At 36.8% G+C, this 24694-nt stretch overlaps 2 protein-coding genes across 2 annotated transcripts in view; one reads left to right on the top strand and one right to left on the bottom strand.

The window, feature by feature from the left end:
* LOC132131393 (parvalbumin-7) overlaps window positions 1-18911 on the bottom strand; it is a 37545-nt gene extending 18634 nt beyond the window's left edge. The window contains exon 1 of the mRNA XM_059543406.1: window positions 18695-18911. The gene's annotated coding sequence lies outside the window, so the exon portion shown is untranslated. The remainder of the gene's footprint in view (window positions 1-18694) is intronic.
* On the top strand, window positions 3262-24378 carry LOC132131392 (neutrophil cytosol factor 4-like). The gene is made up of 10 exons (XM_059543404.1): window positions 3262-3395; window positions 4064-4148; window positions 4406-4559; window positions 9204-9274; window positions 9845-9972; window positions 10521-10569; window positions 18796-18894; window positions 22087-22262; window positions 22526-22591; window positions 23958-24378. The coding sequence occupies exons 1-10, from the start codon at window positions 3364-3366 to the stop codon at window positions 24160-24162; spliced, it is 1065 nt and encodes a 354-aa protein (XP_059399387.1). The 5' UTR covers window positions 3262-3363; the 3' UTR covers window positions 24163-24378.
* Window positions 24379-24694: the final 316 nt, after the last annotated feature.

Consider the following 24694-nt stretch of genomic DNA (forward strand, 5'->3'; position numbering starts at 1 on the left):
GAAGGTCAAGAGACTCAAGATTCAAGAGGATTCAAGTGAGAGAACATGGACAAGACAGTTGGTCCGTGTACGTTTTGATCATTTCGGTTTATGGCTTCAATATTTCATTCGCACTTGTGGGCGGAGCTGAAACGCTGCTTTCATCTGATTGGTCGAATCACTCCACCTTCAGCTCGGTCTTTTCATTCTTTCAGGCAGAATAAGAGTCAGTGCGATTGAAGCACTGTAATGTCTGAAACCACCGCTCACTGTTAATCAGCATAATATTTGAATTAGATGTAGCTGGGCACATAATTCGTGTTGCTGAGACCTGCAAGAGACCCCGTTAAATTATTTCTAAGTTACTGTATTGCCCCACTGAAAAAAAACAGTGCAAATAGTTCTGTCTCCTTGGATAACAGTGAAGTGAAAATAAATATAGTTACATTTATGAAATAGAATTAAATAGGATTTTTTGGGAAGGTAAGTCTGGCCAGTTATACAGCAACACGAGTCAGACGAGTCTGAAGATCTGAGCTGAATTTGGTGAAACATTAAAGTTCTAGTCTGTGTCAATTACTCTCATAATAAATAATAATAATAATGTTACCAGTATTTTTCGGACTATAAGTCACACCTAAGTATAAGTTGCATCAGTCCAAAAATACATCATGTCTAGGAAAAAAACATATTTAAGTCGCACTGGACTAAGTCACATTTATTCAGAACCAAGAGAAAACATTACCGTCTACAGCCGCGAGAGGGCGCTCTGGGGTAGGCTACAGGAGAACTGAGCAGCATAGAGCTCCCTCTCGCGGCTGTAGGCTGTAGATCTTGGTTCATTTCTCTTGGTTCTTGTCAAATAAATTTTGATAAATAAGTCGCACCTGACTGTAAGTCGATGGACCACCAAACTATGAAAAGAAGTGCGACTTATAGTCTGTAAAATACGGTAAATATATGTTGTCTTTCTCAAGCCCAACAAAGAAGACTAAAAAGAGAAACATCATTCAATTTAGTATGTAATAAAACGAATATTACTAATTTATTTAAGAAATGTAACTATATTAATTTTCACAATTATTTATTAATGTCACACACACATACCTAGTGCCTTATGACTTAAAATATGAGAGTGGTAAATGTTACAGACATGGAACTGTTCAGTTTGTTATTGATTTTTATTTCCACTTCACTTTTATCCAAAGAGACAGAACTATTTGCACTGTATTTATCAGTGGGACAATATTCATACAATACTACAACCTAGAAATAATTTGCAGGTCTCAGCAGCACGAATTATGTGCCCAGCTACATCTGATTCAAATATTATGCTAATTAACAGTGAGTGGTAGTTTCGGACATTACAGTGCTTCAATCGCACTGACTCTTATTCTGTCTGAAAGAATGAAAAGACAGAGCTGGAGCGATTCGGCCATTCAGATGAAAGCAGCATTTCAGCTCCGCCCACTAGTGCGAATTAAATATTGAAGCCATAAACCAAAATTATCAAAACGTACATGGACCAAATGTCTTGTCCATGTTCTCTCACTTGAATCCTCTTCTTGAGTCTTGAGTCTCTGACCTTCTGCAAGCCCCGCCTTGTTCACACAGTGATTGACGTGTCGGGAGGGGGCGGACACGTGATCGGCTTGGAATGCATTTTCACTGTGCACATTGAATTTTGCTACATTCAATGAAAATGCAATCGTAAGTGTCTTGACTGTGAGTGTTAATGCATTTAAGAAAAATAGCATTTAAATGATAATTTTGCCACAGTTTTTGCTTGAACATGTTATACATATCTAATCATTTCTGTAATACATTTTCATTTTAATTTTGCAACTTATAAAGCGTTAAAATTAGTATTAATTTTACAGATTAAAACTAGTGTGTGAAATGGCAAATGAAAATTATGTAATTTATTTTTCATTTTGCACCATACGTTGCACAAATGTATTGGAAAATGTTAATGTAAATACAGAAATGCATTGCCATTTTACATATTGCATTGTCATTTTGCATATTACATTCCAAATTGAATAATGCTACCCATATGCTTCCATAGAATGGACCTTAGAAGTACATTTACAGTGTGATAGTAATATGAACAGAACAGTAAATATAGAGTCTGTTACAAATTCCCATAACAAGACTGGCCTGCCAATATAGTGTTGCTATATATGTTTATATAGTATATATACTGTTATATACAAGAGTCTTATATGCATCTTGACAACATTTATCTATTTATGACCGTTAAATCAATTGTTACTTTGCAGATGGTCTGTTTGGTGCCACCTAGCTGTCAATCATTTCAGTGCCTTCACAAGCCTGTAATTGAACTGATGTCCCTTGGTTGGAATAGTTAAGTCAAAAATAAAATAAAACACTAAATAAACAATCTCCTCATCCTCATGCAATTTTAAAACATTTTTCTGCTATTTATTATAGACTACATTTGTTAAGTGAACCTTTAAAGTTTAAGTGTGTAATTTCTGATTATACTGTTATAGTGGCACCAAATATAAATGCTGAATTTATTATTGTTTTTCAAACACGTTTCCAAAATAGGTATTATTTATAAAATAATAGTGAGAATAAAATTGAATATTTTTTTTTTAAATTAATTTATTATTAGTTATCACTGTGACCATATCAAAATCCTTTTTTTTTTTTTTTTTTTTTTACTTTACCAATATCGTGAGTAGTGGGGAGGGGGTATCTGTTAAGCTTAACAGACTGGAGTAGATCATTCAATATTTTTGCAACTCCATTTGGTGACAATAGCATTGTGCAGAAATTGCAACATAAAGATTAAAGATAAAGATAAGATAAAGACAAATTTGCTGAAATGTTTTATGACCTGTGAAAGAAATTTACATTTTTTTAAGTAGCCTAGGCTTAAAATTATATATATATATATATATATATATATATATATATATATATATATATATATATATATATATATATATATACACACACACACACACACACACATACGTGTTTCTTTCACTTCTTTCATTCTTTCTGTCGTTCCATCTTATTGTCTTGTCAGGTTAATACAATTAAGTTTACGTGGGCGTTACACAGGACGTGTTGTTACTTGACGCATCTCTTGGGACTCGCTGAGCGTTTTAAAAATAGCTACTACGCATCAAGTAAAAATAAAATTTCAAAATTTGTTTCCATGTTTCAATCCGCTGAACATCTCATACTAAATTCCCCCACCGGTACTCTTTCAGTTCCCCTTAGGTTTACATAAAACTTTAAACCCGCCTCAGAAAAGCACCAGCAGCTTCACTTCCACTTTACTGATCTAAACTCTGTCTCTCTCTCTCTGTGAGCGTCTGAAGAGTTCTGAATCTCGCGTCATCCAGAATGTCTCTCCCACAACAGCTGCGCGATGAAAGGTGAGCGAAATCATGACTTTGTAATTATTTATTCGTTAAATTAATGAGTTAGGGTGTAGTGTGTGTGCTCTATTGTTTTAACTTGTAGCTATACTTAAACTGTGGTATAGATACTATAATAATGTTTAGTAGTACAATACATGGTTGTAGTATACTATGATTCAAAATAGAAAACTTTCTAGTGTAGTTCACTCAACATGTATCATACTTTGCTATTGCCAGGTAGGCATACTAACCAACCAGATTAAAAAACAACGACTAATGAATCTGTAACATTGGGCAATTGAGCGTTTTCAGTATCTTATACAAGATGGTGGCATAATGCTGATCATTCATAAAATTATTTAAATGTATCACATCATTTAAAAATAAAAATAACATTTTGGGTCAGAAACTTTATTTTAAAACTGTGATAGAAAAGTATTCTCATCTCAGAAAGTATAATTTAGACTGATTATTATTATCATTAATAATAATAACAACAAATGCCCCTTAATAAAAATATATCTATATGTGTACACACATACCGTAGACACAAAATTAGCTTTTAATGGTGGAACAGATTATTTTCTGGTAAATTAATTAATGTAACATTAATCTAAACACATATTTTAAAGTCATATTTTCTGTGTTAATCAAAATGTTTGTAACATTTGTTCACTGGACAGTGATTTCGACCAGCTTCCAGACAACATCCCGGTCACCGCAACCATTGCTGATATTGAGGAGAAGAAAGGTTTCATTGTTTACTATGTGAGTTTCTCCAGACCTGAACCCCCGTTGTTGACCTTTCCTCTAATCTGCCTGTTTTCTATAATTTGTCTGCTTTATAGTCTGCCTATTACCAGTTCTTTATGTTTAACCAACAGCCACAAAATACTAGATGTCTGTGTACACGCCTGTCAGACTGGCATCTTTTGCCATTGTGTCACTCTCAATGTTTTTAAATTTCTTACACTACTACATACCTTAAGTCTTTGATTTGTTTGTTCTTTATCACCTTCTTACAGAGGTTCGTGATTGAAGTGAAGACCAAAGGCAACAGTAAATACCTGATCTACAGAAGGTATCGTCAGTTCTTTGCTCTGCACCAGAGTTTGGAGCTTAAATACTCAGCTGTAGCCCAGCCGGGATACTACACCTGCCAACTACCTACTCTGCCAGGTCTGTGACTAAGCCGCTGTTGCACAGCCTCAACTAAAACAACAGCAATATAGAGCTCAGGGGAAATCTAGGTTCAGTAGCACAGGCTGTAAACACACTGCAGCTAAATATGGTTGTCATTTCACTACTGCTGTAAGTACCTAATCCCTAGATAAGAACAGCTAAATTCAGCTCCCCAAAAACTCAAGTAGTGACAACTGAAGTTTAAATGGGTCATATGATGTTTTGCTAAAAATAACATTTTTTTGTGTATTTGATGTAATGTGTTTATGCGGATTAAGGTTAAAAAAATAAAATAAAATAAAAACATTATTTTCCACATACTGTACATTATTTTTATTCCTCTATGCCCCGCCTTTCTGAAACGTCTCGATTTTTACAAAGCTCATTGTCTGAAAAGCGAGGTGTGCTTTGATTGGCCAGTTATCCAGTGTGTTGTGATTGGCTGAATACCTCAAGTGTGTGACGGAAATGTTACACCTCTTGCTATACTGGGATGCATGTCCCAGTCAGAACACCGGCGCGACATGACAAAAACAACAAAATTATTTATAAATCGAGTAAACTAAATAGTAAATTGAGGGAACACAATAGCAATCGTGTGCATATTTTAATACATTGATGGAACAAATTAGTAAATCGTGCACATGATTTAGCCTAATATTTTTCCCTGCATGTCATGTGCGGGGCTCCGTAATAAAATGTGCTGCACACATATGAATATTTGGGTTGAACTGTTCTGGAACAGTGTTGTAAATACAACTTAACCACTGATTTCTAGTTTTTTGTCGCTTTAACATTGAAAGAGCGTCACCTCAACATGGCGCTGGCGGCAACAGTGAGAATCAAAGTTACACCTTCTTTGTGTGAACATTTGGGTGGTGTGATGCAAATCTTGCCACACAGTGATGTTGAAATGTGGGGGCATGTTTAAATGAGGCATTTTAGGAGGGTGTGGATGAGTCTAAACTTTTATTAAGAATATCTCTTTGGGTTTGAGACTTTAGTCTTTGCAACTTTAGGGATCTTTTCTATTCACAATCAGCTTGTAACACTCCAAAGAGAAAGGAAATCTTGAAATCGCATCATATGACCCCTTCAAATAAATTTGTGGCAGTATGTACAGAACTGAACTGAACAAGAAGTTGCTTAGATGCATTGTGTAAATTTGCATAGTCCATGAATGTTCTAGCTTAAGGTTCACCGCACAACCAGAGCTAGTGGAATTGGTTTCTACAACCTTTAACAAGGCCATGAACCTATTACAGGATCAGTCCACCTTAAGCGAGGGTGTCCAATCCTGCTTCTGGAGCGCCACTACAACCTGCTCCAACCCACCTGCCTGGAAGTTTAAAGCAATTTTGAAGATCTTGACTAGCTGGCTCAGGTGACTTTGCTTAGGGTTGGTCCTAAACTCTGCAGAAATGTGGCCCTCTAGGATCAGGATTGGACACTCCTGCTTTTGAACAACCTGAGGTCCAGTGTCTCACATAAGAGCGCAATGATCATGACTTGGATTGTCATCAAACTGATGGCAGCCAAAAGTCATCTCTCTTGAATGTGACGAGTGGGGCAGGGCCGAGGGACGTGGGAGCGAGGCCGGTGGAGTAATTGGAGATGAACTACACCTGTTCGACCCGCCGCTCTCGAGGCCCACGGAGGAGATGGAAGGATATAAAACTGGAGCGACGACAGTGAAGGATGAGAGAGGACCAGGCCTGGGCTTTTAGTTGTGTTTTGGTTTTTATTTGAGTGCACCAGTCGTCCGTGAGGGGCCGGTGCGCTGTTTTGTGTTTATTTTGTATTATTAAAATGTTATTTGATTGTCCGCCAGTTCCCGCCTCCTTCTTGCCGATGACTAGGAAGTTTTAATTCATTACAGTGGTGCCGAAACCCGGGAGAAGGAGGGACGCGCTGCTGAAGATCCCTCGCCGCTGTGGTAAATCCGCGGTGCCATCGAGCAGGCGAGGAGTGTGCCGCCATGGATGCTCAAGGCGGTGGACTGGAGTTAGTTGCCGGGGACGGGCGAGCTCGCTGCCGGCCGCCCACGATATGGAGGGGCGGCTGCCGTCCGTGAGGGAGCGGAGGAGTCGGCGCCGTTCGCGAGGTGGCCGGAGCCTGCTGCCATCCGCCGGAACGGGGAGGAGCAGGGAACGGGGGACTCCTGCCGGCTGCCCAAAACCGGAGGAGCCGTCGCCGTCCACCGGGCGGCGGAGGAGTGTCGTGCCGTCCGCCGAGGGCCGTCCAGTGCCACCGCCAGGCACCGCGGAGGAGATCACCCAGCTGGTGGAGGGCCGAGCAGCAGTGCGTCTGGGAACCGGAATTTTTTTTTTTTTTTCCTCTCTCCCCTCTCTCGTCTCTGTCGCTCCTCCTTCCATCTCCTTTTCTCTCGCCTCGTCTGTCCTACCCCCAGGTTCCCGCAGGTCCCCGTGAGCGGTGGGAGGGAGGGGGGGGGGGGGGTAGAGCACAGTCTCAGGAGTATGTGACGAGTGGGGCGGGGCCGAGGGACGTGGGAGCGAGGCTGGTGGAGTGATTGGAGATGAACTACACCTGTTCGACTCACCAGTCTCGAGGCCCACGGAGGAGATGGAAGGATATAAAACTGGAGCGACGACAGTGAAGGATGAGAGAGGACCAGGCCTGGGCTTTTAGTTGTGTTTTGGTTTTTATTTGAGTGCACCAGTCGTCCGTGAGGGGCTGGTGCGCTGTTTTGTGTTTATTTTGTATTATTAAAATGTTATTTGATTGTCCGCCGGTTCCCGCCTCCTTCTTGCCGATGACTAGGAAGTTTTAATTCATTACATTGACAATCTGACCCAAGTCCCAAAACTCGACATTCAACACTGAATAACTTTCGACAAGGATGAGGGAGCACAGGTACTGTCAAAATGAAAGCAGAAGAAACAAGTACAACCAGATAGATAAGATTTTTGAGGCCATAACTTTAACCCGTCACCTAATTTTCACCTAGGTGTGTGGAGCTCAGAAAAATCAAAGATGTTCAAAAAACAGTGCCATATCCTGCTCCTGGAGGGCCACTGTCCTACAGAGTTCAGTTTTAAGCCTAATTGAAAATACCTGAATCATGGTAAATAAGATCACCAGGATTACTAGAATCTTCCAGTCAGGTAAGTTGGGACAAGTTGGAGCTGTACTCTGCAGGATGTTGTACCTCCTGGGTCAGGATTGGACACTCCAGGGCTAGACGTAGGAACCAACTGTAAGGCTATAGAAAGGATCTCAAAACACCAGATCATGGATCAGATCATTTCTTAGGAGGATTTTGTCCTTTGAGTACTTAAAGTGTTTCCCACATAGTTACTAATTATCTAGAACTTCTATGATTGAGAGTGAGAACAGCAGAGTCAGAAGAAGACTATAATACTGTGTTTTTAGTAAAATGAGATGAGTACCATACTTTTGACTGAAACCATTGTTTGACTTTTTTGTCCTCATCTGCTTCCTCTTCATCTATTTGCACACAAAAGGAAATACAGTTTTCAAAGTTGTTTTAATTTGTTTGCAAGTTCCCAAATACCTGAGCTTGCCTGAGCAGAATCATCACCAGTCAAATTTTAAATTCAATGTGAACCAGTACTTGCTTCAGCACTAACCCTATAGAAGAAATAATAACGTCATCTACTTCATCGTAGTACTTTTATCTACTCTTATTTCATTCTCTAGTCTCTAATATCTTTAACCTCTCCTTTGATCCCTTTTTAATCAGCCTTATGTCTCAGGTCTCTCACTGTCTCTTTCTCTGTCTGCTTCTTTTCCTCTGTCTGTCCCCTTCTCCATCTTTGACCAAACAAGTATGTGTATAATTGAATTCAGCAGGAAGGAGAGGTCGTTCTTTGGCACCCTACCCACTGTTTCATTAAGGTCACCTAAAGACTGCAATGCAACTGGCTTCTGTGTCTCTCCACGACTTTCCACCACAGCTTCTTTAACGCTCCCTGCCAGCTAGACCTGAACCCAGTGGAGCCAAGTTAAATCAAGCCCAATTATAATACAAATTAGCCTCAGATGTTACTGTCTTCATGACAATTGTTTGCTCGAGCCAATGAGGAATATGCATTGATTATACAATATTATGCAAAGGAAAGATAATTGTCAAGTTTATTTGAGGACATTAGCAATGACTGCTCTGATGCGCTATAAAGGGACGTCTCCTTGCTTTGCTTGTACCATTCAGATCTCACTAATTCTTATTTAACGTAGATTTATAATGAAGAAGCTTATTAGAAAAGACAGAGTGAAGATAATCAGAAGATTTCTGTAAGATTAAATGGAATTATTGCATAGCTATTAAAACGTTGTTAAAATTGGGTTCCAACCAACTTATATGAATGGATCCCTCATCATTTTTTTCTTCTCCCATTCAGATCCCATAAAGTACTTAGACGCTAATGACAGACCTCTCATCACTGTGCATGTTATTATCATTTCCACTGGGTGAAATCAAAAATACAACTGAGAAAGTAATTTAGTGTAATATTTGGACACACATAACACTAAGCTAATTAGCATTAGCAGTAAAGAGTTTGCAAGGCACCCTTCATCTAGCTTTTGATTTTTTGGTTTACAAACTAATTTGCTCGAAACTTAAATACTTATTTCTGCCGCTTGTTTGATTTGCCACAGGTAAGGTTTTTATGGGAAACAAAAAGGAGATCGCAGAGAGCAGAATCCCAGAGCTCAACAATTACATGAAGGTGAGTCAGTCTTGAAATTCCGTAAGCGTTTTCAGTTTTATCACAGTCATTTTGTATTGGTAGGAGGTGTGTTTGGTAATTGTTGCACTCATGTGTTTTGGGGGTTGTAATCTTTGCAGTACAATCAGCACTGTGTTGAATTACTAGAAGAGAAAAAACACTTCCCATTTTGTTACTTCTCTTTTTTTTCTAAACCTATGTCACTGTCTGTCCGTTTTGATTTAATTTAAGGGTGATTCTTCAACTATGGTAACTTTTGAGCCTGTGTACTTTAAGAAAAGGAACTTTTTACATTATTACTGATGTAATTTGTAGATATTAAGCACATATACATGCAAATGGAGAATTACACTGTGTGTTCTTTTTTCTAAAATCATGGAAGTTCCCACCACAGTGTAGTTTTTGTCACATTTCAAATGGCATTTTCTGTTGAATAGCAGTCAATACTATATTAAAATATGACATTTACCTACAAAAAACAAAGCAAAAAAAAAACAAACAAAAAAAAACATTTGATTTCCAGGGAAAACATCCTATTAAACAAGTCTAAACTCTTTCTCTGTACTTTAGAGGTTGCTTTGTCTGCCTACCTGGGTACTCTTGGATGATCTGATACGGATGTTTTTCTACCAGACCGAGTTGGACAGCCAACAGGTCCCGCGGGCCCTGCGCCGCCTGCGGCCCCCCACACGCAAAGTGTAGGAACCTACCCACAATCCTTCATTTCTCCTTCCAGCACTTCACTGCATAATTTTACAGGATCATGCTGTTCTGCTAACGTTCTGCTGCCATTATCCAATAGAAACCTTTTGTGGCTTTGTCAGTCATGTATATGTCTTCCATAAGGAAGACAAACCACAAAGGAGATGCATTTAATTTCTCATTTAATGTGATTAAATAGAGGGCAAATGGAGACTTTAGCTGCTTCTATGTCTATAAGAGCTCAATAATTTCTCAAAGAAGGTTGTTTGACAAGATCCAAAACAAACGTCTTGAATAGTTCTCATCAAATTATTCTAAGACCAATTTATCTGAGCTAAGGAGTTTTTGGAGAAACATCCGAGACAAAATTTATATTTAAATGTCTCTGGAGCTGCAAAAGAATATCTTCTGAGAAAAAGGTTTGCTGTCCTTTCACTTTGACTGTCTCGTACTTCGAGAGAAAATGTTGTAGAAACAAATCACTTCTTTTTTTTATTCATCTGAAGTTTACAATGCTCTTTCTTTTCACTCTCTCTCTTACTAGAAAAACCATAAAGCCCAAAACAGACCTTCTCTCCGCACCCAGAGCAGAGGTATACCAGCGTTTCCTTGGAAACACTTTCATTAACAGCCTACACTCTACATACTACACACATACTTACATGCTCAAGCATGCAGGCACCACACAAAGCTCTGACATTTGGTCAGGAGGTTATTACACAATTTACACCTCAAACTTGAGGATTATGACAAAACTGTGGAGGCTGAGACTCTTCCACAACACGCTCATTGTCACTTACAGTTTGCTTCATTTATAGAGAATTCTGAATATGTATCTATAATCCACACTGATTTATGTAGAAAATATTGCTAATTTTGACCAAATTTGATGTGACCAAATCCATAACTCTAAGTATTAAACTTCAGCATGTAACTTGTCTCACACATTTTGTGTTACGGACAGGAATGATATCTCAAATTATGCAGCTTGTTGAGAAGTGTGCTGTTACTTTTCATAATATCTTGTATTTTGGCTAAAAATCTCATAGGCTTAGATCGAAAGAAGCACCTAAGTCATATTTAAAGATTTGAAGGGTGAGAATTTTTGACTTGGGCTAGTGAGCAACCACCCACAACACCCTAGCAACTACTCTGAATACCTTAGCAACGGCACAGCAGTCCACTCAAATCCACTCAGAACACCCCAGCATCCACACAGCAATTCCTGGCACTCACCCAAAACACCCCAGCAATCATGCAACAAGTTTCGTGTCGGCAAACACCACACATTTTCTTGTGAAAATGTCAAAATCTAGTTTGCTGATTCTATGACAATGAAGTTCTGTGGTGATGGGATAGATTTACAGTGGCACTTCTCTTATACAGACACAGAAAGAGACGTTTGTGTCTTTCTGTTTTCTAAATCAAATTTTTGCCCCATTAATTAACTTTCTTCCATGGAACACAAAAGAAGATATTTTTCAAAAAGTACAGATAACTCTTTTCCAATGAATGGAATTTTTCAAGCTTCAAAAGGACACAAAAGCGCCATATAAGTATCTTCCACATGACTTTTGCATTATATACTGTATCTGAATCACTGAATCAGTGAAGTGAACTTGTGAAATAGGTCAGTTTGATTCATGTATAAATTGTACATACTAGGTTTGTGAACCAACTGAACTTACTGAACCAAAAGATTTGACTCAAAATATTTGTGCATGAATTTATATAATTCAAATCAGACTGAGCTAGGTCACAAGTTCACTTCACTGATTACTCATGATGAACTAGTCGAATGGACTGTTATGATTCTGTTCATGTGATTTTGCTTTCTTTTTGAAGCTCAAAATTTTTTGAATCTCCATCCATTGTAATTACATGGAAAAGAGCAAACAGGAAATTTTGCACAAATTTCCCTTTTGTGACTTATGGATGAAAATTACATAAGGATTTGGAACGGCATAGGGGTTGAAAAAATGTGGGTGCTTTAAACACTGTCTTCCACCTACTTCTCAGTCGTGTTCCTTCTGCCTCTCTTTGTCTTTGTCTGAATATAGTCTCAGCTCTTTTTTTCCACTCTTAACTTTATCCTTGCATCCCTCCTTTAATCTCTTCAACAGTTCACCCATCAGTCTTGCTTCCTTATTTTGCTTTCTCACACCATCCTTAAATGCATCACTCCCTCTGCGCCCTCTGGAGTACTTTCACTCCTACAAGAATGTTTGTTCCTTTTTTTTTCTTTTGTGTGTGTCTCCCAATGCTGTTAGACCGGATTGCCATTCTATCATTCCATTCACACAAGATACGACCACAAAGAAATGCAGTAAAACGTGATTTATAGCCCATGCCCATCTGTAGGTAAGGGCAGAAGGGTGTGTGAATATGTGTGTGTGAGTCAAAGTTTAATGGCCAAAAATTTTGAATAAAATAAAATCATGTCTATACCTGCACTCAGCAAGGTGGCGCTGGTGCAAGTAAACCTCATTTTGCTATGTTGAGCATATAGTTGATTCAGTACAATATCATGGCAATTCAAAACAATAAAAAAATTTGGCAAATTTGTATAATATCATTTGTACATTATGCTTAATTGACCCACTCATCGTTAAAGAGATAGTTTACCCAAAACTGAAAATGTTACGTTTATCTGCTTACCCCCAGGGCATCGAAGATGTTGGTGACTTTGTTTCTTCATTAGAACACAAACTCTTAATTGATATTGTACTGTAGATAGAGTGTCAATGGTCCATTTGAGAGATAGGTGGCAGTAATGCACTTATAAGTCTGCGATCCTCCATAAATCAAGAAGAAGAAGACACATCACACGCCAACTGTTAAGAACGTGCTCAGGACAGCTCGGACATTGCATTGAATCAGAGGTAAAAAACTATAAATACTGTTCAGTTTCTTGCACAGACTGGTAGTTTTGTGTCTTTAAACATAAGTGTATTGTCATGAGCTGCAGGGTTTTATTTGGTTTTGTTTGTGTACGATGTTTTTGACTGCCAAATTTGTGATTCTAAAAATCTTTGTTTGTGTTCTACTGAAGAAACAAAGTCACCTACATCTTAGATGACCTGGGAGTAAGAAGATAAACATCCAATTTTCATTTTTGGGTGAACTATCCCTTTAGGGTTAGGGGTGGACCTTCATACTTTTATTATTTTATAATTTTGAGCTAGTCTCACTGTACGAATTCATACAAAATTTCGACCTCATCAGATAGTCTTCTCATGAGATTTGGGTTGATTCCCATTTACCATATTCTCTTTGTCTTCAATTATTTGGACAAATATTAAATTCCTAGTGTTTCAAAATGCCTTTGGTTAAGCCAAAAGATCACACTTTCGAACTTGACACACGTCTGTATTTTATTATCTCAAAACATTTCTCCCATGATCCCCTATCCTGATCGATGTAGCAGGTGTGCTGATAAATCTCAGATGGTGCTGGACATTTGTCTTCATATTCTCAGGCGACTGTACATGATTTAAACACTCTGCTCTCCACATGGAGATCACAGCGGAAGAGACTTCTACCTTGTTCTGCTGTGGATGTGTGGCCGACACTTCGCATAACACCCGATAGGACAACAAAAGATCTGGAAAGCAAGACCAGGAAAGATAGATATGTGGGTGGCGTTGCTTAGCGGATAAATATTTGGTAAAGGCTGCAGGTTCGAACTTTAAAAGGGATAATTCATGAGCTGTCACTATTTTAGCCTTGAGCAAGATTTTATTTAGGAGTAATCACCAAAAAATGAAGATTCTGTCATTTTTACATGCTTATGTCATTCCAAGCCTGTTTGACTTACTTTCTTCCTTTAAAAACAAAAGGAGATGTTGAGTAGGATGTTCATGCTGCTCTTTTCCTACAAAGGGAAGCATACAGTGATCATAGGCTACACCATAAAAGTTGTCCATTTGACTTGTGTGCTATATATTTCAGATCTTCTGAACAACAAAACTGATATGAATGGCACCAGAAATCTGAAGCCCCTTTCACACAGAGGACTCCCGGGACACATTATCAGTGTATTTTCCAGAATCTCTGTGTGAAAGGGGCTTGATTGTGATGCAGGAATTTTGAATATGTGGAAGCAAATGTTAAATTTGAGAGCTGGACTTTGAGTGAAAAATGTTGACACATAATCATCATATGGCTTCAGAAGACATGGAATATATCGCACAAGACATTTTGACTACTGTTGTGGTGCTTCTTTGTTATTTTTAGAGTTGCTCCCCATTCACTTTATTTATGGAAAAGAGCAGTGTGAACATTCTTCAAAATTTCTTCTTTTGTGTGCCACAGATTCTTAAGAAAGAAAGTCAGTGGGGTTTGGAACAACATGAGGGTGAGTAAATGAATCCAGGTTTCTCAAATGAGACTGATCATGTAGTAAAAAATTAACTAATTCAGAAGTGTCATGTAGCTATCACAAAATCTTTTGCTTCATTTGTTATGTGATGGCTCTGAAAATTACATGTCTATTTCCTGGTACAAAAGACAGAGGGCTTGATTGAAAATCCAAGTCTTTTCTTTCCTCTGTATCACTGAAACGAGTTTAGACAGTAAGAGAGTGACATTATAGACAGATTAGAGATAGTGTTTCAATGGATCTGTTTCCATTAGAGTCCTTCACTTTGGCTATAAGAAAAACTGTTACCGGTATGAGCGATATAGGAGAAGATATTTAAGCATTATAAAGTCATTATACAGATATAATAATGTTTAAGCATTAAAGTTGGCTATTATTGATTACACAGTATGAATTCACACTTGCACATTATTGTACTTTCACGGTTATTTTCATGGTTCGTTTCGAAAAGGACAGCTATTTCACACCTGATCTTGGCTGTTAGCTTGGGGGCGAAAGTTTTGGATGGTTATCTCTATGATATAAGAGAGGCATACTTTTTGTATATTCAGTCTCAAGTTTTTAGTTTCTAACCCATTATATTTGCAGATTAATGACTTTTGGCCATTTATAAGCTTTGATAAGCAGGTTAATAACTGACACCCATTCTTAGTTAAACTCTGGCCCCTGAGAGTGATCTCTTTCTTCTCTTTATATCCTGCCCTGATCCCCCAGCTGAGAAGAGCCAAACTGGGTCACTCATTTAGGTAGGAAAAACACCTCCCTTTTGCCTGGCCATGTGCTAATGAGCTCATTTCGGAGGTCATTGACTCCTTAATTGAAATCAGAGTGCTTTGTGACCCCCAGAGTCATACTATAACTAGGTATGTTCTCTGACTCCTTGATCCCATGCGGAAAATAACTCACTGAATATAAGCAAACAGCAAAGACCCTTTCAGTACAGTTCTGCTAAGTGAAAGAGATTGATAGAGTATTATTGCAGTAAAACGTGTATTTTGTTGATTTTTTTGGTTCACACCAGGAGTTGACATATTTGGCCAACATATCTTACACTCCCTTCTTTATAAACTTATTTTTAGGCCTTTTTAGTCTATCTATCTCAGTTTGTTCTCGACCTACTTCTCCTTGATATTGAGTGCAGCGCAAGCCCTGAGGTCTTCATATCACTTAATTCATAGTTTTCAGCTAATATACCGACTTATTGCTAACTAGATTGCCTAAAAAGCAAATATATGTCACCCAAGTGTCTATAACATCTATATACATTTTCATCAGGAATATATATTTTTTGCACATTTGCCCATCTACACTCTCTTCAATGTTACCCTTTGGATGTTTAAAGTTGTCTTTTTGAGGTGTTTATGTTTTAAGTCAATCCACTCTTTTTAAAGTCTACGAAAAATGAAGTATGCCATTGCTACTTGTCATGACACTCAGTAGGTTTTTGTTTGGCTAGAAAAATTGACACCATATTTTCTGTTCTGTAGGTGACTATATAAGGTAGACAGATAGAAGAAAGAAAAGATCAATCACAATTCAGTGTGTAAATGAGTGCAGGAATGTAAACCAATCAGAATTAAGTATTCAAATACCATGGTTACATCACTGTGTTTTTTTTTTTAAATGCCAAACATTCTATAATTAAAGTTTCATTTTCAGTTTAAAATTTTTAAAATAATAGTTCTCCCAAAAATGAAAATTCCCATATTCTGTTTGGACCCCAATGACTTCGCTTGTGTGAAAAACATTCTTTACAATATTGCGTTTTGGAACAACATGAGGTTAGTTAAGAATTATGACAGAATTTTCATTTTTAGGTGAACCAACATCGCTAGCACAACAAAGACCCATATGATCTACAACATGAATGTAGCCTGTGAGTTTAGTGGTTTAAGATGAATCAATAACAGAAGACTGTGGAAAAATACAAAAGAATATGACTTTCAAAAGATTGGTACCTTGCAGGGTACGGTGGCAATGCTAATGCTACTGAGAGCTTTTCTCAGCGCTAGGCTAATTAGCACATATATTAAATTGGGAAAATGAGGGGTAGGAAATTGCTTTGTCACATTTCCACATAGCAGAGTGTGTTTGTGGCAAATTCTCACATATTTCAAAGACTTGTTTAATTTCCAGTGTGGTTTAACCATGTAATAAAAAGACAAGTGACTAGGCACACAAGAAAACACAATATGAGGAAGAAAGGTGTTATTTTGTTGTTAGGTTTTGATATTAGTCCGACATCCTGCAGTTTGTTGTTTATAACAGGATTTTTCTAGTATTGTCGGGTTGTGTCACATTTCTGAGTGTTAATTTGTTCTGTCCTCTTTCTTAAGGAATATCAAACAAAATTCCATTTGCTTAAAATGGTCTAATTTTAACTTTATCAAGGTGTGGCTGAAGAAGCCAATTATTACACTGAGTTACTTTCTTGCACTATATAACACAGTTAGCCCACACAAATGACCCAAAAGCCATTTTTAGGGTTTCACAGCAGCAGTGGTACTGAAATAGTTTCTTCATCTGATGTTACTGAGCCTGCACAGAGCAGATACTTGCTCTGTACTGTTAACTTTGTGGAGATTTTCACATTGAGTTTTGGCACAAATTGTATCTTTCTGTTCAGAAGCTGCCTACGAGCATGCACGGACATACACACTTTGCGTGCTCACACTTAAAGCAACTGCCAAGATGTAATTAGCTGGTAACATCTAACACGTCTCACCTACACACTCCTACTCATGCAAACAAACCAAGCAACCCACAGCTCAGCAGATTTAAAGCATTATCTAAACATACAGAGATGGCGGAGTGAGAACAGATGCCCACTCATGCCCATCATACACACACTCACACATACACATGTGTTAGCATACAGTTACACAGAGCACTTTGAAACACCAGTGTACCCTGCAGCGTTCCATGGTCATAGTGGATTGCAGCAGTGTGCATGTCTAAGTATATAGTTTATATTACATATATAAAATTATAAAATTAAAATATTGTTACAAATATATATATACATATATATATATATATATATATATATATATATATATAAAACAATATTTCTATATTAAAAATACAAAAGGTTCTATCTACAAAGTATATGGAATGCTGTGCTGTGCTGTCATTTTATAGCTGAAACTGTATGCCTCTTGTGTGTCTATTTCTCCAAAGAATTTTAAAAGAAGCATCTAAAACAAAGTTGGTATACTTGAACAATTTATAATTGAGAGCACCATTCTATATCTTGAGATTTGAAGGAGCTTTTCTGCATTAATTGACCTTGGTCTCTTTTGAATTAACTAAGCTTGAAGGATTGACATGGACAAATGATATTGGAGGACACACACAATCTCTCCTTTGTTCACCACCTCTGTATAACACATTACTTCTCTTCATCAGACACTGTTTATCTGAAATTATGCTCTTCTCTTCTGTAACTCATTTAACTCATTAACTCATTCTTTTTCACAATTATGATGTTTAAGCATATTCTTTAACAGCACTTTCTTCATAGAAGTCACAGAATTTGTTTTTTTTTTATCATGTTGTAGTCCTTATATATATATATATATATATATATATATATATATATATATATATATATATATATATATATATATATATATATAAATTATTCTTTGAAATACCTTGAAGTATTAGAGATTTTCTGAGATATTCTGAGTATAATCTAAAAAGCATGGTATTTGGACATGTTTGTTAAACATGGTGTTTTTCAAAGAATACAATGCTATACCATGGTATTATCATTGTACTTATCCAAAACTATTTATGTCATGCTAAATGTCTAAGAATGTGAAGTTTTTATTATTTTTTTGTATAGCACATATGCAATATATGCTTCGTAGTATATGTACCATGGTAAATAGTGGTATTTTTTAAATTAAATGTTCTAAAATGATTTATCAATCACATGCAGTATGTACAACAAAACATTGTATTACTATCTGTTACAAAGTCCAGTTATTGAACACATTTTGAAGTAATATGCTTAGAATACCATGGTGTTCATTGAAATTACCATGGTGCAAAAAAAAATAACTGCAAAATTGTAAAAATACTTGAAATACCTAGTATTTCCATAGTAATATTTTGCAAGTGTCAAAAAAGAAAAGTACAATGAAAACATTTATCTCTTTACTTCTAAGTTTTTGTGAATAGCATCTTCACTCCTGAATCTCTCTTATTGCCACTTTGTCTAGTAGTTTCTTTTTTCTTACTAGCACCCTTTCATCCTATTTTATCAAACACTCTTATCCTTTCTTTTCATCTTCTCTCTTCAAAGTTATTAAACAACAAGGATTTCTTACCTGCAGTTTAGCCTCACTCAGGATATGTTTTGTTCTCTTTCTCTCTATCGGTGTGTGTGTTTCCTGCGTGCGTGTCCTTGCTGTGTGTGTGTGTGAGTTAGGCGGTGTTTGACTTCAGCGGCAGCGGATGCCTGGAGCTCAGTCTCAAGGCTGGAGATGTGATCTTCCTCCTGCGGAGAGTCAATGCAGACTGGCTGGAGGTGAGAGAGAGATGGAGGAAGAGAAAGATAACAGGATAGAAGCAGAGAGAGAGGTAGAAAAGAATAGGTAGGCAGAAGGAGAGGAGAGAGAAAGGAGGAGGGTTTGTAAGAGAGAAAAAGGGAGGGAGTGAAAAAAGGATGGAGAAGCATCATCTCATTTATGTTTGGAGGTACATAAACATAAATTAACATCATCAAATCAACTTAAACTAATCAACAAAACTAAATTAGTTTTAGAATAATAAAAGTGTTATATTAATACCTCCTAAAGATAACAAGGTTGCATTTTACAGTGTACTAAAGTAGCTCAGAACTCTGTTTTACATCAATCATAAATGGCTAAATTTAAAAAGAATTTTCTAAACACTAAATGAGCACTTAAGCACTTTATTTACAGTGGTGAATGTCAAATTATTGGCCTTTAATTGCAAAGTCCCACCCATTTAATAACCAAATCATAAAGAGAATTTATGTCACGGCGCGGTAGAGACGGCGCCGTGGAAGAACCAGGGTCTGGGTCCAAATGCAGGGAAATATCACTTTATTATAAACGAGAACAAAAAAAGTAACAGGAACCACAGCATATACAAATGACGACTAATGCAACAAGACAGAGTGGTGTGTGAGACGAAACTATATACTCGTGAACAAATGGGGAACAGCTGTGTGAGTGAGTATGTGCACAGGTGTACAGAGTGAACCAGGTGTGTAGAATGTTTGAGTGGGTGAAGGTGATGAGTCCGGGAGAATGGAAGTGGTGCCCTCTGGTGGTGAGAGGGAGGACCACCGGGTCCGGACTCATGACAAATTAAAGTAAAATTATTATTAAATGGGGTATAACAACAACATCAACAACAGCAATAATAGCTATAATAATAATAATAATGATAACTACTATTCTTCTTCTTCTTATAATTATTATTATTATTAATAAATAGTAATCATCATCAATATAGTAGTAGTAGTTTTAGTAATAGTAATAATTACAAATTAATATATACCACTACTGCTATTAATAATAATAATAACAATGTGTTCATCTGCTATTAAAAACAACAGCAATGATAATAAAAGTAATTTTTAGAAAATTGTAGGCAAAATTTTTCATTTAGATTTTTTTAAAATGATTTTTTAAATTCTAACTTTTCTAAGAAAATAATAAAGACAACTTTACACTGCAAAACAATGCAGATTTCCATCTGAAGCAGCATATATACCAGGAAAAAAGTAAAATACTTAAAATTCAAATGGTGTTTTTATTGTATCATATGAGATAAATTAAATATCATCATCATATTTACTGAATGCTTAAATCTCATTTGACTTGTTTGTTTGTTAAACAATTTGGAAGATGCTTTTATTTAAATTGCCTTGCGTTAAAGGTGTACATTTAATCAGTTCATGTATTCCTTTGGAATTAAACCCATGACCTTGAACTGTTTGCGCTATATGAATGTTCTTTATATAACATAAATGCACAAATAAGAAAATACAGATTATTATGACATTGTATTTTACATACATTTAATACTTGTACATAACTTTTATTAGTCCCATCTGGATTTTATTTATAATTCAGTTTTCCATTAAAAAGGTCTCTATTTTACAAAGGGTCTGGCAATTTCAGTTCTGACTGACTTCAGAGGCCTTACAAATATTTGCACATATAGAATGTTTTCATATGTAAGAGGGTTTAAACTTAATGCATTCATATTATACTGTATGTTTATTGTCTGTACAAAAGAAAATGTGTGTGTAGTATGTACGTACAAATACCTACAAACATACATCACTCTGGCTGGATATACAGCATCAAGAAAACATGAGGGATAAAGGTATTAACTAAAGGAAGGAAGAAGGGAATAATTTAATGTATAAAGTAATTGACGGAGCACTAAAAAGATTGGGTTATGAATGAAGGATGATGGTGAAAAAGACATAAAGGAGGAAATGTCAAGAGACATTTATGTCTTAGAGTATGTGTCAATGAGTGGGACATTTAAAGTGAGAAGATCTGATCTGGACACACACTCAAACACATTGCAGCCTTTTCAGATCATAAAAAAAAGAGAATGATTTAACCTGAATTGAACTGCAGAGACAGAAAAAGAAGGGGTGGAAAATTAGGTATTGCATAGACATGCAGTAGACCCTCTAAAACAAAGAGCGGGTGAAAGAGAAAGATCAAGTCGTAACTCATAGTTCATTGCCTCAGAAACTAATTTTTCTTGCTTGAATGCACCTAATGTGTCTGAAGATCAGGGCCATAGCAAGCATTATTCCTCCCACTTCTGGGGACATTAATACCCCTACCTTATTGTGTCCCTCTATCTGTCATATCAGTTCATCTCCCCTGCTACAGATACAACAAATCATCTCTCAATAACACAGAGATAGATAGATGGATGGATGGACGGACAGACAGATAGATAGATAGATAGACAGACAGACAGACGAAAAGATGGACAGACAGAAAGAAAGACAGATGGACAGAAAGATGGACAGATAGACAGAAAAAAAGACAGACAGACATAAAGAAAGAAAGACAGAAAGATTAACAGACAGAAAGACAAAGAAACACAAACAGACATAAATATGGACAGACAAAGATTGGCAAAGATTGACAGAAAGAAAGAAAGAAAGATAGACAGACAGAGATACAAAAAGAAAGATTGACAGAAAGACAGACAGAAAGAAAGACAGACAGACAGACAGAAAGATTGACAGAAAGAAAGAGAGACAGACAGACAGAAAGATTGACAGACAGAGAGACATACAGACAGACAGACAGACAGACAGAAAGACAGACAGACAGAAAGATTGACAGAAAGACCGAAAGAAAGAGAGACAGACAGACAGAAAAACAGACAGATGGACAGACAGACAGACAGACAGACAGACAGACAGACAGAAAGAAAGACAGACAGAAAGATTGACAGAAAGACAGAAAGAAAGAGAGACAGACAGAAAGACAGACAGGCAGACAGACAGACAGACAGGCAGACAGACAGACAGAAAGACAGACAGACAGAAAGAAAGACTGACAGAGAGAGATGGAAAGAAAGACAGATGGACAGACAGAAAGAAAGACAGACAGACGGACGGAAGGACGGACAGACAGACAAAAAGACAGGCAGACAGGACATTGAGGTCTTCATCTGCTCATGCTGTATGTCCTCTCTCTCTCTGTAGGGCACAGTGAGGGACAAAACTGGAATCTTTCCCGAGTCGTTCGTGAACATTATTAAACCTCTTCTCGAGAGTGACTCTGACGAAGAGCGTGGAGTTTCCAAGAGTGGGAAACGTGCTCAGAGTTCATACAGCTGCCTGCGCTGCTATCTGCTGCAGCCCGAGGGCATCGACACAAGGTCACTCACACACACACACACACACACACGCACACACGCACACACGCACGCACGCACACACACACACACACACACTCACAAACACACACACACACACACACACCCATCAGTTCATCTAAAGATATTATCCTTTAAATCACTCCCATGCCTATAAACACACTGAAACATCTTAACAACCACGTCACAACACCCTGGCAACCCCCTAGATGTTGAATATGAATGTTTCTCAGTTAATGTGTTGCTGTATTTATTGACCGCTGTAGGGACGTTTGTGTTGAGGAAGATCTCTCCATTCAGCCGTCTTACAAAGATCTGCTTTCCCAAATGAGGTACCTTTATCCCTGTCCTGTTCAGCTTTCTTATCAGGTTATTTTGTTTGAAATGTTTTATATCCGCAATTTGCCCCAAAATGGAAACATAAAAGAAAGCCTCATTAATTGAATATTCTGCCATTTAATACAGTTAAAGTGTCTCCTAATCAGCTTGTGTTTGCATTTATTCTCTCATTTCCATCATCAGCATCTTTAATTATGCTTTTCTTCTCACACTGAGGAGAGCTGGTGTCTCTTTAATATTCACACCATGTTTCCTGTCTTAATTCAAGTAACAGAAAAACATCCAGGAGTGAAAGACGGTCTTTCTTTAAATGTCAAACTTTTCGGTCTGACCAGCAGAAAATGCTTTAGAAAACAAAAACACAGCTTTACTTAATACATTTTGTTACAGTGTAATAATTATGATTTTTTTCCCCCTAAAATTTCTCATCTAACATCTAGCAGAAAATCTCTTTTTGAAAAACAAGTGACATGTCTAAATAAGATTTTAATTTATTTCATGTTTAAAAGCGTTGTTAAATGTAACATTAAAATAATACAATAGACAAATGCATGTAAATACATGTTTGCTGAATAAATGTTTTTTTTTTTTTAAATAACTGTTTTGTGTCATTAGATTAGCAAAATGCTAATGAACATTTTTTTATTCTGTTTTATTTTTCAGATTGTTTTTACAAGCATTAAATCTAACACTTATATTATATTATATTATATATTTTTTAATAAAACTTTAATAATATATAAATGATAATATATTTAATATTGTATATATTTTTTTAAATGTAAATATTAATAAAATTTAAAAAATCATTAATATTATTATAACACTAATTGAATATGTATAAAACTAACAACATATAATATTTATTTTCTTTTTCTAAATTTAATTATTTGTTTACCAATTTAAATGAAAATATCCAATTTTATTTGAAAAATCCATTTGATTATTAAATTAAGACCATCTACTCCATATTCTAAAGCTACATCAGTCGCACTCTAAAATTACAAATAACAATTTCCGATGTATGAAATGTCAACATTTATTGCAGTATAGAAAACAGGTCTTCAAAAACAAGAGAATACTATTAAGTCTTAATGCCTGATTTTTTTGTCCTTTAATGAATAATCTTTCAACAAACGACATCATACAGATCACAAAACGATGTCTCGAAGGCCACGTGTTGAGTAGCACCGGATTGATATTTAATAATAAATCTCATTTGCATTATGTTGAATATACTTCTGTCATTGAATGCTGCTGTTGTATCATTTGCATAAAGGTCACATGACTGCGACAAAACATGGAGGCCTCAAATTGCATTATACTAATTATATTTGCACTTTTTGTTTTCCCCCTCAGGGGCATCTTTCAAGTGGAAGATATTGCTTTAAACTACCGGGACCCCGAGGGTGATCTGATACGGATATTAGATGATGAAGACATCACTCTCATGGTGCAAGAGAGCAAACAGACGGGGTCAAAGGTCAAGAGACCCGTGAATCAGTTTCCCTGGGAGCTGCTGGTCACGCATGCCAAAGATCTGACCGTCTACAACACAGAGTAGTTAAACAAGTGCTTCCTCGGACCTCGACATGTTCCTCGTAATTTCAGAATCATTGCACGTTGTTTAATTGGTTTTCAAACTGAAAACAATTTTTGGTTATTTAAGGGATAGTTCACCCCAAAATGTAAATTTTGTCATTATTTACTCACCCTTCGGTGAGTAAATCGGTCGGTATTATCATTATCAATATACTATTATAGTTTATATATATAGAGAGAGAGATACGAACGATGTCAACTAAAGCAGTAACATGGAATAATAAATAAATGCGAAGTAAATGCTGAAATTTAAACATGTCAAGACAAAAGAAAATTGATGAGGATATGGAGGAAATTCGAAAATCTCTGAGCATGTTGTCTGAGGACCTTGCTCGAGTTGCTAAAAAACAAGAAATGCTGGAGGAGCTAATGTCGGAAGTCAAACAATTGAAAAGTTTGGTAAAAGAAAAGGACATGATGGTCGACCAGTTGGAAAGAAGGATTGATGAGTTGGAACAAAACGCAAGAGGGAATGACTTGATTATTAGTGGGCT

This window comes from Carassius carassius, chromosome 48 (genome assembly GCF_963082965.1).
Source record: "Carassius carassius chromosome 48, fCarCar2.1, whole genome shotgun sequence".
Lineage (NCBI taxonomy): Eukaryota > Metazoa > Chordata > Actinopteri > Cypriniformes > Cyprinidae > Carassius > Carassius carassius.